This window comes from Budorcas taxicolor, chromosome 21 (assembly GCF_023091745.1).
Source record: "Budorcas taxicolor isolate Tak-1 chromosome 21, Takin1.1, whole genome shotgun sequence".
In the NCBI taxonomy this organism is placed as follows: domain Eukaryota; kingdom Metazoa; phylum Chordata; class Mammalia; order Artiodactyla; family Bovidae; genus Budorcas; species Budorcas taxicolor.
In genome coordinates, this window is record NC_068930.1 from 46,395,845 (window position 1) to 46,413,826 (window position 17,982).

General features: G+C 36.5%; 1 protein-coding gene across 1 annotated transcript in view; it reads left to right on the forward strand.

Annotated features, from left to right (window-relative positions):
• Positions 1 to 800: 800 nt before the first annotated feature.
• ARHGAP5 (Rho GTPase activating protein 5) overlaps positions 801 to 17,982 on the forward strand; it is a 57,113-nt gene continuing 39,931 nt past the window's right edge. Inside the window, exon 1 of the mRNA XM_052659995.1 lies at positions 801 to 4,520. Within this exon, the coding sequence (XP_052515955.1) occupies positions 801 to 4,520 (3,720 nt within the window). The remainder of the gene's footprint in view (positions 4,521 to 17,982) is intronic.

Below are 17,982 nucleotides of genomic sequence, written 5' to 3' on the forward strand. Positions count from 1 at the left end.
AAAAATTGACTTGCGTATATGAAATAAAAATTGGTCCTTAGTTTGAGAAGTGTTGATCCAGTTAATCACTGTAATGATTTGTATTAACTGTACATTTTTTTCCATTTTCTTGTTTATGTATATGAATATATTGTTTTTTATATAATATTTGATAGATTGCATAAGACTTAAAAATTCTAAGATCTTGCTAAATTCACATGAAATTCCATTTTAGGGAATAAGGTTTGAGGAACCATGTAATAGAAAGCAGATAGTTTTTTAAGTTGTGGAGAGTTGTTAAGGCAACTAGTTTGTTTTAGTTATTATCAAACATAGCCTCCAGACAGAGAAGACAGGAAAATTGAGGGAAGGGAAGGACTAGAAACAAAATGCATATTTGGTTAATAGGGTTTCATTTTAAAGTTTGTAAGATCACATTAAAATTTGTATTTAGTTTTTTTAGTTGTTAGATTTGCCTTAAATTTTGAGGTCATCTTGCACTTTTAACGGTAAATCATAAACTGTCTTTGGTGATTTCTTAAAATACTGTGACGTCGTTAACTTGTCTGGTGCTTTATTATGAACATCTTTAATGTGTATATAGTTCAGCATGTATAATTCACGACTAAGATTTGTCCTTTTTCTCTTTCTAGGAAGATGATCCATATGATCTTCAAGACCTTTCTGCACAGAAATGAGGGAAATACAAAGAACCAAATGTAGTTCTGAAATGTGGGATCTGTATTTTGAGATGATTTTATTTTCAAAATGAGAAGTATATCTGGTTATCTTTATGAATGTAGAGACATGACAAGAGAGTTATGATGGCAAAAAACAAAGAGCCTCGCCCCCCATCCTATACCATCAGTGTAGTTGGACTCTCTGGGACTGAAAAAGACAAAGGTAACTGTGGAGTTGGAAAGTCTTGTTTGTGCAATAGATTTGTACGCTCAAAAGCTGATGAATATTATCCAGAACATACTTCTGTGCTTAGCACCATTGACTTCGGAGGACGAGTAGTAAACAATGATCATTTTTTGTACTGGGGTGACATAACGCAAAGTGGTGAAGATGGAGTAGAGTGCAAAATTCATGTCATCGAACAAACTGAGTTCATCGATGACCAGACTTTCTTGCCTCATCGGAGTACGAATTTGCAACCATATATAAAGCGTGCAGCTGCCTCTAAATTGCAGTCGGCAGAAAAACTAATGTACATTTGCACTGATCAACTAGGCTTGGAGCAAGACTTCGAACAGAAGCAAATGCCTGAAGGGAAGCTCAATGTAGATGGATTTTTATTGTGCATTGACGTAAGTCAGGGATGCAATAGGAAGTTTGATGATCAGCTTAAATTTGTGAATAACCTTTTTGTCCAGCTATCAAAATCAAAAAAACCTGTAATAATAGCAGCAACTAAATGTGATGAATGTGTGGATCATTATCTTAGAGAAGTTCAGGCATTTGCTTCAAACAAAAAGAACCTTCTTGTAGTGGAAACATCAGCACGATTTAACGTCAACATTGAGACATGTTTCACTGCACTGGTACAAATGTTGGATAAAACTCGTGGCAAGCCTAAAATTATTCCCTATCTGGATGCTTATAAAACACAGAGACAACTTGTTGTCACAGCAACAGATAAGTTTGAGAAACTTGTACAGACTGTGAGAGATTATCATGCAACTTGGAAAACTGTTAGTAACAAATTGAAAAATCATCCTGATTATGAAGAATACATCAACTTAGAGGGAACAAGAAAGGCTAGAAATACATTCTCAAAACACATAGAACAGCTTAAACAGGAACATATAAGAAAAAGGAGAGAAGAATATATAAATACTTTACCGAGAGCTTTTAACACTCTTTTGCCAAATCTGGAAGAGATTGAACATTTGAATTGGTCAGAAGCTTTGAAGTTAATGGAAAAGAGAGCAGATTTTCAGTTATGTTTTGTGGTGCTAGAAAAAACACCTTGGGATGAAACTGACCATATAGACAAAATTAATGATAGACGGATCCCATTTGACCTCCTGAGCACTTTAGAAGCTGAAAAAGTCTATCAGAACCATGTACAGCATCTAATATCAGAGAAGAGGAGGGTAGAAATGAAGGAAAAATTCAAGAAGACTTTGGAAAAAATTCAGTTTATTTCACCTGGGCAACCATGGGAGGAAGTTATGTGCTTTGTAATGGAGGATGAAGCCTTCAAATACATCACTGAGGCTGATAGCAAAGAGGTGTATGGTAGGCATCAGCGAGAAATAGTTGAAAAAGCCAAAGAAGAGTTTCAGGAAATGCTTTTTGAACATTCTGAACTTTTTTATGATTTAGATCTTAATGCAACACCTAGTTCAGATAAAATGAGTGAAATTCATACAGTTTTGAGTGAAGAACCTAGATACAAAGCTTTACAGAAACTTGCACCGGATAGGGAGTCTCTTCTACTTAAGCATATAGGATTTGTTTATCATCCCACTAAAGAAACGTGTCTTAGTGGCCAAAACTGTACAGACATTAAAGTAGAGCAGTTACTTGCCAGTAGTCTTTTGCAGTTGGATCATGGTCGCTTACGGTTGTATCATGATAGCACCAATATAGATAAAGTTAACCTTTTCATTTTAGGGAAAGATGGCCTTGCCCAAGAGCTAGCAAATGAGATAAGGACACAATCCACTGACGATGAGTATGCCTTAGATGGAAAAATTTATGAACTTGATCTTCGGCCTGTTGATGCCAAGTCGCCTTACTTTTTAAGTCAGTTGTGGACTGCTGCCTTTAAACCACATGGGTGCTTTTGTGTATTTAATTCCATTGAGTCACTGAATTTTATTGGGGAATTTATTGGAAAAATAAGAACTGAAGCTTCTCAGATCAGAAAAGATAAGTATATGGCCAACCTTCCATTTACATTAATTCTGGCTAATCAGAGAGATTCTATTAGTAAGAATCTACCAATTCTCAGGCATCAAGGGCAACAGTTGGCAAACAAGTTACAATGTCCTTTTGTAGATGTACCTGGTGGTACATATCCTCGTAAATTTAATGAAACCCAAATAAAGCAAGCTCTAAGAGGAGTATTAGAATCTGTTAAACATAATTTAGATGTGGTGAGCCCAGTTCCCACCAATAAGGATGTATCAGAAGCTGACTTGAGAATTGTCATGTGTGCCATGTGTGGTGATCCATTTAGTGTGGATCTTATTCTTTCACCCTTCCTTGATTCTCATTCTTGTAGTGCTGCCCAAGCTGGACAGAATAATTCCCTAATGCTTGATAAAATCATTGGTGAAAAAAGGAGGCGAATACAGATCACAATATTATCATACCATTCCTCAATTGGAGTAAGGAAAGATGAACTGGTTCATGGTTATATACTAGTGTATTCTGCCAAACGGAAAGCATCAATGGGAATGCTTCGAGCATTTCTGTCAGAGGTTCAGGACACCATCCCTGTACAACTGGTGGCAGTTACTGATAGCCAAGCAGACTTTTTTGAAAATGAGGCCATCAAGGAGTTAATGACTGAAGGAGAACACATTGCAACTGAGATCTCTGCTAAATTTACAGCACTGTATTCTTTATCTCAGTATCATCGGCAAACTGAGGTCTTTACACTGTTTTTCAGTGATGTTCTAGAGAAAAAAAATATGATAGAAAATTCCTATTTATCTGATAGTACAAGGGAATCAACCCATCAGAGTGAAGATGTTTTCCTGCCATCTCCCAGAGACTGTTTTCCCTACAACAACTACCCTGATTCAGATGATGATACAGAAGCACCACCTCCTTATAGTCCAATTGGGGATGATGTACAGCTGCTTCCAACACCTAGTGACCGATCCAGATATAGATTAGATTTGGAAGGAAATGAATACCCTATTCACAGCACCCCGAATTGTCATGACCATGAACGCAACCATAAAGTGCCTCCACCTATTAAACCTAAACCAGTTGCACCGAAGACAAACGTGAAGAAATTGGATCCAAACCTTTTAAAAACAATTGAAGCTGGTATTGGTAAAAATCCAAGAAAACAGACTTCTCGGGTGCCTTTGGCACATCCCGAAGATATGGATCCTTCAGATAACTATTCAGAACCCATGGACACAATTTTCAAACAGAAGGGCTATTCTGATGAGATATACGTTGTCCCAGATGACAGTCAGAATCGTGTTATTAAAATTAGAAACTCATTTGTAAATAACACCCAAGGAGATGAAGAAAATGGATTTTCTGATAGAACCTCGAAAAGTCATGGAGAACGGAGGCCTTCAAAATACAAATATAAATCTAAAACCCTGTTTAGTAAAGCCAAGTCATACTACAGAAGAACACATTCAGATGCAAGTGATGATGAGGCTTTCACTACTTCTAAAACGAAAAGAAAAGGAAGACATCGTGGAAGTGAGGAAGATCCACTTCTTTCTCCTGTTGAAACTTGGAAAGGTGGTATCGATAATCCTGCAATCACTTCAGATCAAGAGTTAGATGATAAGAAAATGAAGAAGAAAACCCACAAAGTGAAAGAAGACAAAAAAGTAAGTTTAATTTATGGTTCATAATGTTTCTAAAGATGTTTGTTTTGACTTTTAAAAAATTATTTTTTTAAGATAACGGATTTGACATCAGTGAGAAGTTAGGCTGTCTGTCATTTAGTAAGTGTAATTGGCAGCTCTTTAATTTTCTGAATATTTTGTGAGGATGATTATTTTTTGTTACTTCATTTTATTTACTTGTGCTTTAACTTATTTATTTCGTAGTCAAACATGACTGGGCAACCGAACAGCAAAAAGCTTATTTGGGGTGGGAGTTTGATTTTGTATTCTTCAGCATAAAAATTCTAGGTGAATATGTAGATTCTGTCTACAGAAATTTAGATATAAAATGCTTTTGTTCATTTTCTCTGTTTGTAAGCATCCTATTTGTCTGTTTTTCCCTTTTGACTTAGCAGTTTTGCAGCTTGATTTGTTGACATAAATATATTAATTTGATGTATTGGCATATTTGATACATTGTTTTCTTGCACTTTGCTTTTTGCGCTTCCCAAATACTGCATTTTTTACAAATTGAAGGTTTGTGATAACCCTGCAATGATCAAGGCTTCATAGCACCATTTTTCCAGTAGCATTTTCTTACTTCTTACTTGCTTTTGTGTTACATTTTGGTAATTCTCAAAATATTCTAAATGTTAAAATTATTATAATATTTGTTACAGTGGTCAGTGATTTTTGATGTTACTATTGCAAAAAGATTACAACTCACTGAAGGCTCAAATAATGATTAACACATTTTAGCTACATTTTAAAGTTGATGTACATACATTGTATTTTTTTAGGCATAATGCTGTTGTACACTTAATAGACTGCCATATAGTGTACATGTAATTTTTACATGCACTGGGAAACCAGAGAATTTGTGTGATTCACTTTATTGTGATATTTGTTTTTAGGCAGTGGTCTGGGACTCAACCTGTATTATCTCCAAGACATGCCTATATAACATTGCTTTAAATTTTAGATTCATTGTGTTACGATACTTGAACTTAAAGAGAATTGGAAAACCTGATATTTTGGAAGTTTTTAGATCTATAAGTGATTTTTTAATCCTTCAGTGTTTAACCTTAAATGTCACTTAAATGTTTGAACCTCTGTTCTTAAAAAGATAAACATAGGTTATAGTGCAGCTTTATATAGTTTCATGCTGCAGTTATACTTTAGGGCTTTGTATTATATGTGTACAGTGAAGTGCCTTGGATGTCTCCAGGGCTATTTATTATCCATGGTATTTTTCCTTTAAGCATTACAGAAAAGCTGGAGCATTTTAGTGCAGCTTTTGTTTGCCTGGAAATTATTTTCATTGTGTAAGCTGGACTTGAGTAAGTTGTCTTCTGTTTCAGTTTAGTGAGCATTCACTAAAAACCTGCTGAATGCTTAAGTCTGTACAAAAAGCTGTTGAAGGATATAAAAGAATTGAAGATGCGCATCCCTAAAAAAGCTTAAATGTTAGTTTGAAAGACAGTACCCTGTTTTTGGAACAGTGGTAGAAGAGTAATACTAGAGCACTGTAGGGAAGCATAGTGTAATAGTTAAGAGCACATGACCTAAAGCCAGACTGCTAGGATTTGAATCAGCTTACTAGCTGTGTAACTTCTGTATACTCCTTTCAAGGAAGATGGAAGTAAACATATTTCCCTATGAGAAATACGTTCATAGTTATTTAAAATAGTGCTTGCTGCTGCTAAGTCACTTCAGTCGTGTCCGACTCTGTGTGACCCCATAGACGGCAGCCCACCAGGCTCCAGGCAGGAACACTGGAATGGGTTGCCATTTCCTTCTCCAGTGCATGAAAGTAAAAAGTGAAAGGGAAGTCGCTCAGTTGTGTCCGACTCTTCGCGACCCCATGAACTGCAGCCTACCAGGCTTCTCGGTCCATGGGATTTTCCAGGCAAGAGTACTGGAGTGGGGTGCCATTGCCTTCTCTGAAATAGTGCTTGGCATGTGGTAAATTGATTAAATAAAAAAGTATATACATTATTTTGTGATAATACTGTCAGATACATATATTAAGTGAACACAAGATGAAAGATCACCATAGGGGTATAGAGTTAGGGTCACAAAACTTCATGAAAAAGGTAAATCACCAGTTTTGAGTATTTTGATTGGTTTTTAGGAAGAAGAAAAGATATTTTAAGAGGGGGAAGTCATTTGTACAGAGGTGTAAGATTGTGTCTAGGCAAATTAAGATACAATAGGAAACTGTCCCAGTTGAAGGTATTGTGCAATATCATTGCCTTTATAGGGAGTTGGTGATGGACAGGGAGGCCTGGTGTGCTGCAGTCCTCGGGGTCACAAAGAGTTGGATACAACTGAGCAACTGAACTGAAACTTATGAGTCTGCTAAACTGAAGAGCTAGTTCAAATCCAAAAGCAGTTAGTTAAGCAGGGCCTAAGCAGTAAGAAAATTGTTTTGTACTTGAGATTCCAGATAGGAGGAAATTGGCATCAGGTAGTCTAGCTAGGAGGCTGATGTACATATTCAGTTTTGAAGTGATGAGTACAGAGACCAAATGAGAAATCAACAAAACTAAAAAGCTTTATTATATGAAAAGACTAGAAACATAGACAAAAATCTGGCAAGATCAGGTAAAAAGAGAAGGTGTAAACCCTGAGAGTGAAAAGGGGAATATAATTACAGATAGATCAGATTAATAAGTGGAGCAAGCAATGGTACCCCACTCCAGTACTCTTGCCTGGAAACTCCCATAGATGGAGGAGCCTGGTGGGCTGCAGTCCATGGGGTTGCTAAGAGTTGGGCACGACTGAGTGACTTCACTTTCACTTTTCACTTTCATGCATTGGAGAAGGAAATGGCAACTCACTCCGGTGTTGTTGCCTGGAGAATCCCAGGGACGGGGGAGCCTGGTGGGCTGCCGTCTATGGAGTCACACAGAGTCAGACACAACTGAAGTGACTTAGCAGCAGCAGCAGATTAGTAAGATAGTAGAAAATACTGTCAACAATTTAGATCAATAAATTTGGAAGTTAAGCAAAGTTGAAGTCCATGACAAGAAAGCTTAGAATAATCCTGTAACTGTTAAATAAGTTGAAGTAGTAGTTACATCTTAGCACAAAAACACCAGGCCCAGGTAATTCTACAGGAGACTTTTTAAGGAACAGGTCATTCCAATGTTCTACAAATCCAGAAAATAGAGTAAGAGAATTCATTCATTCTCTGTGAAGTTATCTATTCTTAGTCCCAGAGCCAGTCAATGATAATATAAGAAAGGAAAATTATAGTCCCGTTTTACTTATGAGTGCACATGCAAAAATTTTAAACTGCAAGTCCACAGACCGTTAACTTCAACTTTGAAATCCATAACCTCTGAAAATCAAAAATTTTTGTAGAAATTTGGCAGCATGATCTGATTTACCCTGTTCTTGGGAAAATCCTACTTGAACTGGTGTGTGAGGCTACATATAATCATTGTTCGTCCTATTTAAAAAAAAATCCATGTAATTCACTGCAGGTATATTCATGTATTTGAACACAGGGTACTGACCCACAGTTTGTTGGGGTTGTTAGATGTATTTAAGAACAAAAAAAATTAATATATAGAAACTACTTGATAAAATTTATTTCATTAGCTCCCTACTAATTTAGTGGAAAGCTACTAAATTATGAACAGATGAGAGCTTACTTGAGAGCAGGTATCTATAAATACGCAAACAAGTGAAATCACTTTAAATAACATCCTCATGAAGGAAATGAATTCCCTTTTCACCCAGAAACAAGATAGAATGTTTATAATATCACCACTTCCAGTCAATATTATACAGAGATCCTAGTTAAAGCAGAAAGATAAGGAAAAAATAATAAAAGCATGAGTATTGGAAAGAAACAAAATTTTTATTAGTGGCTAATGATATGATTGGCCTATGTAAAAGCCAAATAGGATCCACAGATAAATTATAAATAAAAGAGCAGAGTTAGTTCCATATATCATCAGTAATCAAGTCAGTTGCATCTCTATACATCAGCAATAAATAACTAGAAAAAATAATTAGAGAAGACACCATTTACAAAAGCATAGCAGATTATCTAGTGCCTGGGAGTAATTGTAACATGTGCAAACCTCTGTGTTGAAAAGCATGAAACATTATTTTAAGTCATTAAAAAGTATCTAAATAAACGGGGAACGGGGAGCTGTTGCCTTCCTGTCCCTGAATGTGGCTTGTCATAAAGAAGTTATTGTTCTTCAGGCTCTACGTCTCTAGATTGTGTTGTTTCACTCAAAGTGTCAAAAGATTTTTCAAGAAATTTTACACAGATTCTAATACAAATATGGAAGAGTAAATAGTAAATACAAATATTGAGCAGCTAGGACACTTCTGAAGAAGAAAGGCAGAGGTGGAGTGGTGATATATGTGCTTATTCTGTCAAATTGTGTAGAACTTTAGTATTTAACACAGTGTGGTATAGAGACAGTCACATTGACCAGTAAAATAGAAAGCTCCCAAATATACAGACCTCTAACTCAGAACTGTCCTTCCGAGTCACCTAAGGCTGTTGAACACTTGAAATGTGGCTAATCTGAATTAGGATAAACTGGTCTACAGGGTAAGTAAAGGCTTCCCTGAGACTTGTCATTTTTTAGATCTGATAGATGAAGAGAACTTAACTAGGGGAGTGGTTGGGTGGATGGAAGAATATTTAATCCTGAATGAAAAGAACATGTGCATATTCTTAACGGAGCTCACTGTGACTAGTCAGTGATCGAAAACAGTTGTTGACAAACTTTCTGTAAAGAGCTAAATAATAAATATATGAGACTTTGAAGGTGTAGTACATCCTATATCATAACTGCTCAGTTTTACTGTTGCAGTGCAAAAGCAGCCATGGACAATACGTAAATGAGTGAGTATGGCTATTTTCAAAAAACAGGCAACAGGGTAAACTGGTCCGCTAGGCCATAGTTGGCTGATACCTGATCTATGGGAGAGAATGGTACAAGGAGAGATTTGAGAGTGGGGACTGGACTCGGACCTTTTTAGTACTGATGGACATTTTGTTATTGAGCCTAAGAGTAAATTGAAATGAACAGAGTTAGTGAATCTGGAATCACTTGGTTTCAGTGTGTAGTATGGGTTGAGTGATATGGAAGACCAGTAGGCATTTACAGTAGCCCAAGTGAATAATGATGAAAGATTTGAATAGTTGGAGTCGGGAGGGAGAATGGTGGCAACAGATAGAATGGGGTGGATTTGGTGAATATATGGCATATATGAGGGAAGGGTAAAGACGATGAATGAGAGAGGAAAGATACCACCTTGGTTTCTAGCTTGTGCAGCTTAATCAGTGACAGTGCTGTTCCTTACATGAAGTGAAGTGAAGTCGCTCAGTTGTGTCCGACTCTTGCGACCCCATGGACTGTAGCCTACCAGGCTCCTCTGTCCATGGGATTTTCCAGGCAGTAGTACTGGAGTGGATTGCCGTTTCCTTCTCCAGGGGATCTTCCCGACCCAGGGATTGAACCCAGGTCTCCTGCATCCTAGACAGACACTTAACCGTCTGAGCCACCAGGGAAGTTCCTTACATAGAGCTTTGGAAATTTGCCAGGTTTGGAGTTGAGGGGTAGAAGGTAGAGTTCAGGTGGAGGTGTCAAGTAGGCATTTAGATATGCAGATCTTCAGAGAAGAGGTCTGAGTTGGAGATACATATTTAGGAGACAGTGAAGCAGACATGGCAGTAGATGAAATGACATAGGGAGAGTGAATACAGTTGTCTAACACAGCCTTGAAGAGCTACCAATGTTGAATGGCCAGGTAGCAGAGATGATCCTTAAAGGTAGGGAGAGTAAACATAGATCACATACCCTTTCTTAGCTGATGGTCTCACCTGTAAATTCAGAATTAGAATATTTTCCTTGGAATAGTGATAGAAATTGGAACTATGTGTTTCAAATGCTTGACATGTAGCAATGCTCAATGAATGCTATTATAATGTGCTTCATGCCTGAAATATCCCAGTATACTCCATCTGTATTTTAGAATAGTCCTCTATCCCATTTGCTGGATTACTTTCCTGACTCATTTTTAAATTAAATACTCCTAAGTTTTGCACTTAGGTGATTTCTGTGATTTCTGATCCTAAGTTTATGCACTTTTCTTTCTTTTATTTTCTCGCTAAGAGAAAAGTTCATTCTCTTAACCTTTGTTCTTTGATTCCAGCATGGGAGCTATAGTCTAGGAATACTTTCTTAGGTTCCTTGACATCTGGAAAATCATAACATTTGGGCATTAGCGGCATTTAAAAGAGGCTCAAAGACCTGATTCTCCTAATGTGGGCTTTAATTGTCATTTCTGCCAATCAGAGATGGCTTTATGCTTAATCATCTTTTGTTCTGTACCCCAAAAGGAGTTTAGTATTAGTTGTGGGAACAAGAGCTGCAAGCTATTTCTTGATTTGGAAAGATTTGTAAGGATTATTTTCTTAAATCATGGCCCATTATACATATATATCTGTGTAAAGGAAATTTTCTAAAACAATACCTACTTTATAAGTTATTTTGATTTTCTAGCCTATTATAGTGAAAAAATAGGTGCTGGTTGTGATCTATTAAATTGAGTTTGTAACTTACGAGCGCTTGTAAAACAGTGCTTAAGAGAATGAACTAAGTGAGAAATTTTGAGTTGTATTGATAAAATTGCCAGTTTTTCACACGTGCATGCAGTGAAGTGAGGTACTTGTCTTTTCTTCAGTATCCATTTTGGTGCTATCCTCTTGATTCAAATAGTAAATAGTAGAATACTTGGTGAATTTTGTGGTGCATTAGAATAAGCTGGTATTCTAATGATTTTTCATTTTTAGCCTTTTTAAAAGTTGTTTTCCTGTCGTTTCCAGGTTGTGAATCTTTTCATTTACTTATTTTTATTAGTAACTACCAACTGGCATTTTACTTTCAGATGTTCCTTCCAATCCATATTATTATTTTTTTTTCTATTTTATTGCTGTTTTCTTACTAAAACCCCTCTATCAGTATCTTAGAAGATTCTGCTGCTTTAGCTGTTATACTAGGGCTTAGAGCCTGTTAAGGAAAGAATACCAAAGTAGGTATGTTTTCTTAAAAAAAAAAAGGAAGGGTTATCTATATGAGTCAGAAGATGTTAATTTATTATTAGTAAGTAGTGAATTGATACCAAGCTATTACCATGGTAGATCTTTTAGAATAGTAAATCTTAAGTTTAGAATTATTAGACTCCTGACTTCTAGAACCTCAGTCTTTATTAAGTAAAATGCCCAGTTTGAAAAGACTGTCAAGCCAAACAGTGGTAACAAGAATTTTCTCTTGATCTAGAAATTGTTCATCCCAGATACAAAAGTAATGAAATATGTGAAAATATGTCTGTGTTGAACTGCTGTTTGTCTATATCAGAATGTATAAGTTATAGGGTAAGTTCCGTTTTTTTTTTTTTTTTAATGTGTATCACTTTTTTTAGTGTAATCTTCTGACGGTTGCTTAAGTGACTGTTGGTGTTCTCATCTGAGAGAAACTAGAGTCCTGAAAGAATTATATTTAAGGCTAACTGAAACTTGGATGCTTGAAACACTTACTATAGAAAGAGGAGTTCTTAGAGGTCAGATACAGATAATGTAGTTTGTACCTGTTTAATGAACAGGGTCATTTAACCAAGTCTTGAAGTGCTTGACAGTTTCAGATTTTCTATTTTTTACCTATTTTTTTTTTAATCTAAAGATTTCTGGGCAGTTGATATAGGGTGCCCATTGTATCTATTATTACCTTGCAGACACTTCCTTAAGGGAGAGAATAAGGGTCACTTTTGTAAAGGAAGTGTGTTCAGAAGAATGAGAAAGCTGGTTTCCCAGATTCCTCAGTCAGCATCTTTTCCAGTTTCATTGCTGTGAGTTGGGTCCTGTCTCCATTCCTAACCAGTGAAGTCTGGCCAGGAGAGTAGAATTATGCTGCTGAATGTTGACCTGAGCCCTTAGAGCTCTGGGTGAGGTTGGCTTCCCCCAAATTAGGGTAATTTCTAAGGGATGAAAACCAGTGTCTACTGCAGGCTGGATTTATATCTTGTTCATAGTTAATCTCCATGTCCTCGCACAATGTGTTGTACTATGATCAATTGAAGTCAGTGTGAGTATATGACTTTTTTTTGTAGTGATAATAAAACAACCATTTATATATATATTTTAATAATTGCATATATTTGACTCAAGGAAATTGTTTTTTTATCCAGTAAGCCTCTTACTGAATGCTTGCTATGACAGAGGAACGCTGTCCAAAGTTATGACTTGGTCGTGGGCTCTGCTCTCAAGAATTCAGTCTAGTAAATTTGGTTTTGTTGAATATTAAGCATTTTTTATATAATTCATCAAGGTTAGTAAAACTTCTGGTATCTCTCATTTGGAAAGCATTTACTTGGGTGTCTTTAGTAAAAGCTTTTATTGCTTTCATACTGGCTAATTGGCTAAATATGTTCTGCTCTGAATGATTAGTTCTAAAGTGTTTCAGAAATTTCTCATGAAGTTAAAATTGGTTTCTTTAGTAGCATTTCTGGTGCTGGTGACATCAATTAATGGTATGACATAAGTGTTGTTTTTTTACTAATTTAAGAGCAAATGTTAATGTCTTCAGTGTGTTTCTATTCAAACTTCGTGTTTTTTCTTAGCTTTCATAGTAGTATGTTGAATGTTTAGCAAAACCTGGCATAGCACAAATTATTGAAATTACTCTTAGTTCTGTAGCATTATAATTTTTAGAATATGTTTAGTTAATGAAACTGGAGCCTATTACATGAAGTGAAGTAAGTCAAAAAGAATAACACTAATACAGTATATGAACATATATATGGCATTTAGAAAGATGATAACGATGACCCTATATGCAAGACAGCAAAAGAGATGTAGATGTAAAGAACAGACTTTTGAACTCTGTGAGAGAAGGTGAGGGTGGGATGATTCGAGAGAATAGCACTGAAACATGTATATTACCATTTGTGAAACACATGACCAGTGCAAGTCCGATGCATGACGCAGGGCACTCAAAGCTGGTGCTCTGGGACAACCCAGAGGGATGGGGTGGGGGAGATTCAGGATGGGGGGACACATGTACACCCATGGCTTGATTACTGTTGATGTATGGTAAAACCACCACAATATTGTAATTAGTCTCCAATTAAAATAAAGAAATTAATTTAAAAGATAAAAAAGGAGGCACTTAACTCCTATTACACAGAATGTGTGTTCTTACTATAATTTTATATCAGTAGGCAGTTGTTACTCTTCCAAGACTTATGAGTCTAAAGGGTTATCAATTTTATGTGCTCCAAAGTTTTATGTACTGCAAATTGTCCCGCTCAGCCCTAGAAGAGTTATTTCTACAGTAGGTATTGTTTTATTATTTTTAGCTCTTAACTTTTTCTTATCATCATAGTCGGTGTGTTGAAAGAGCCATCAATAGGACTTAATCTGTGACTATGTAAAGAGACGCCTCAGGGGAAGGACAGCTGCTTTTTAAAAGTAGTAATTTCTGATGTTTGTAGTTCTTAGAACAAAATATCAAGGGTATGACAAAAGTGGTTTTGAGAAAGTAACTTTGTCCAAATAAAAGGTACATTTTGCATATGCATGTGTAATTGTTTTGCGCTTTCTGGAAATTGTTCTTAGCCTTTGAAAATCTAAGGAAGGGTTTGGGAAAAAGGAAAAACGCACATTTGCAAAACTTTAGTGGCATTTTAAAGGTTTCTTATGTAGTTACTAAAACTGGACTCAGAACCTTTGTTGATGTAAGAGGAGAACACACTTGAATTTTTCTTCATTTTTTACTGATGTTCTGATTGTTGGATTGGCAAATCACTATAGTACCAGAAAGAACATAACAGATGACATGAAAAGCAAAGGGAGTCGTGGTTTTAAGAATAAAATGCTGGGTATAATATAAAACTTATTTTCCTTTTAATACACTTGAGAATAACTATTTAGGGAAGCTGGGAAGAAATCTACTCATCGTTTACTGGAATAGATTTTGCTAGGTCCCTCTCCTGGTGGTGGTGTTCAGTCGCTGAGTTGTGTTCAGCTTCCTCATCCTTCACTATCTCCTGGAGTTTGCTCAGATTCATGTCCATTGAGTTGATGATGTGACTCCAGATTTATTTTTTTTTGTAATAAAGTTGTTAATGGCATTAATAAAATGCCTGCCAGGTAGATAATATATGTGGAAATGCTTTATAGGAAGATGTCATTTTAGAGATTAATCAATGTGAGAACCATTTTGTCTGATTAGTATATACAAGAACCCAGACCAAATTTTATTTGCTGTCAGTTATTTTCTCTTCCCTCTTGAGGGAGTATTCACAATATCTCTCATTTGTCAAGTATTCAGAGTCTCAGCACCTAACATTTCTTACAGAACTGGTTTTTTTCTAAAGTATTAAGTAGATCTTCACAGAATACTGCTGCTGCTAAGCCGCTTCAGTCGTGTCCGACTGTGCGACCCCATAGACAGCAGCCCACCAGGCTCTGCTGTCCCTGGGATTCTCCAGGCAAGAACACTGGAGTGGGTTGCCATTTCCTTCTCCAGTGCATGAAAGTGAAAAGTGAAAGTGAAGTCGCTCAATCATGTCCAACTCTTCGCGACCCCATGGACTGCAGCCCACCAGACTCCTCTGTCCGTGAGATTTTCCAGGCAAGAATACCCACTAAAGTCTTCTTTCTTATATTGGTGTGTTACGCTATGGGCTTCCCTAATAGCTCAGCTGGTAAAGAATCTGTCTGCAATGTGGGAGACCCAGTTGGATTCCTGGGTCAGGAAGATCCCCTGGAGAAGGGATAGGCTCCCCACTCCAGTATTCTTGGGCTTCCCTGGTGGCTCAGCTGGTAAGAAATCCACCTGTAATGTGGGAGACCTGGATTTGATCCCTGGGTTAGGAAGATACTCTGGAGAAGGAAACAGCTACCCACTCCAGTATTCTTGCCTGAAGGATCCCATGGACAAAGGAGCCTGGTGGGCTACAGTCTATGGGGTCGCAAAGAATTGGACATGACTGAGCGATTAGGCACACACACACATGCTATGGTGTAGTATTCTTCCAGCATAATCACTTTATAGTAGTTTTACTGCTTTGTAGTTCGGTAAGTTTTATTTTTATTATTACATTGTAAGCTTTTTGAGGGCTGTTATGATTATCATTCATCTTTGTGTACCCTATAGTAGTGATTCTCAGTCCTGAATTTAAAAAAAACTCAGAATTCTCAGGGCTGTGTTTATAGCCATCTCCCAAATTTGAATTCTCAGTTCTTGTTATTAGCCTAGCACAATGGTTCTCAACCAGGGTCAGTTTTGACCTGTAGTGAGCATCTGGCAATGCCTGAAGACATTTTTGGCTGTCAGAACTAGGGTGGGGGTTTGCTCCTGATAGCTGTTGGGTAAAGGCCAGGGATGCTGCTAAACACCCTGCAATTCAAAATGTCAATAATACTGAAGTTGAGAAACTCTGTCTAGCTGAATGGGTCTTTAAGGAAATTCCTGTGTGTTCTAGAAGTTGATCATACGAGGCATGTTTGTACCTGCTCATTAGGAGAGGCAGGTTTTTCCTCACAGGTCATAGATATTACTTCCCTATCCTCACCGTGATTGGTTAAGAATGTATTTCCATGAAGGAGGTACTCTGGGTCTAAGCTACATGCTATTGCTATTTATTTTAGTTGGCTGATCTTTATTCTGCCATAAAACATGGTTCCATTTCATTGTCACAGTCTTAGTTGAGGTGGCTGTTAATTCTTCTTGTAGTTTTATGATAGGAATCACTATTTTGTATGAATCTTGATTTTATTAGGTTCAAATACTTAAGTTTAGGTATGAATCTTGATTTTATTAGATTCAAATACTTAAGTTTAGGTACACCTATATATAATGACTCCCATAGGAAAAAAAAATTAGGTATAATGAAACTATTTGCAAAACTGGTAAATAAACCAACAGTACTTTTTCTGTTTATTAACAGAAACATTATATAGTGAATGCTTTTTCAGTCTCCTGTTTATCATTTTGTTTGCTTCTTTTAGTGTTGACTGAGCACCCAGGTGCCAGATACTGTGCTAAGGTATAGGTAATAAAAAGGAAAATTACCCTTTAATAAAAAGGAAATACTCTAGGACAATTTCTAGAGTATTTTGGAAGTCCTACCAATAGGGCTTCTTATGCATTCACTGTAGAGAGTAAGGGAAAATCAAGGTTGGTTATTAATTTATGGTATAAGCAACGGTATAAACAATGGGTAGGTTTAGATTTGCTGGGATAGTGAAGAAGACTAAGCTAAGGGTGAAAAGTTTCAGATCAGAGAGAATCGGGACATCTGTTTTGTGCCTTTTATATTATGTTAAAATATCTGTGTTGACATCCCAGTGGAAGTATAAAGGTTAGATGTATGAATCTGATACTCAGAGGAAAAGTTTTCAAGATAGAAGAACATTGAAAGCCATGAGTTTAGATAAATTCACATAAGGACAGAGAATGGGTGGAGAAGGGAGAACTTAGAACTGACACTGGGTAAACCAGAAAGAGTTACAGTAGATGAAACTGAAAAAGGAATTCTTGGGGAGAAAAGAGGAAAAACTAGTAAAGAGTTGTGACATGGGAGCCAAGAGAGCAAGTGTTTAAGGAAGAAGTGATCAATCAAGAAAGTTGCTGAGAGCTCAAGAGGAATGAAAAGTTTCTTTTTGATTTGATGGTGTAGAGGTATCTGATTTTAACAAGCATTTCAGTGGAACGAGAGAGAAAGCCAGATGGAAGTAGGTTGAAGAGTGAATGGGATGTGGAAAAGTAGAGATTGTAAATGTAGATGACATCTTCAAGCAGTTTTTCTGTGAAGAGGAGCGAGAATTGGGACAGTAGAGCTCAATATGGGATCAAAGGAGGGTTTTGTTTTTTAAAATGAGAGATAGTATATTTGTATATTCATAAGAATGACCCAGGAGAGGGATAGATGGATGAAATGTGAATTGAGGACATGAGGAAGAGAGAGGGTAGGTAGTGCTTGTAGTTACCTGAGTTCTTTAATTGCCCAACTTCTCAATTGTTTAGCATGCTGTGTGATACATTGAGAATCTGTGTGGGACAGAGTATGTAAGAAGGAGAGAAAACACAAATTGGAAGCTACTGGGGAAAAATTTGATTTCCTATCTCTTTCCTTTTTGAAAACAGGATTACAATTTATGTATTGTAGACAGTTTTTTTTCCATAGGCATAATTTTTAAAATCTTTTATTTTTTTTTTTCCTGGTTACACAAGTAATCTTTATCTTCTCAGAAAGCATTTTCTTTACAAAAGGAACTGTACAACTTAGAGTGAAAATTCTGTGTTACCTCATCCCAACCTTTTCTTTCTTTCCTTTTTTACCATCCTCTAAACTTAGAGGATTGTTGTCAGTACTTTAGTATTTGTTTTTTAATTTTTTCTATAATATTAACATAAATGATTTA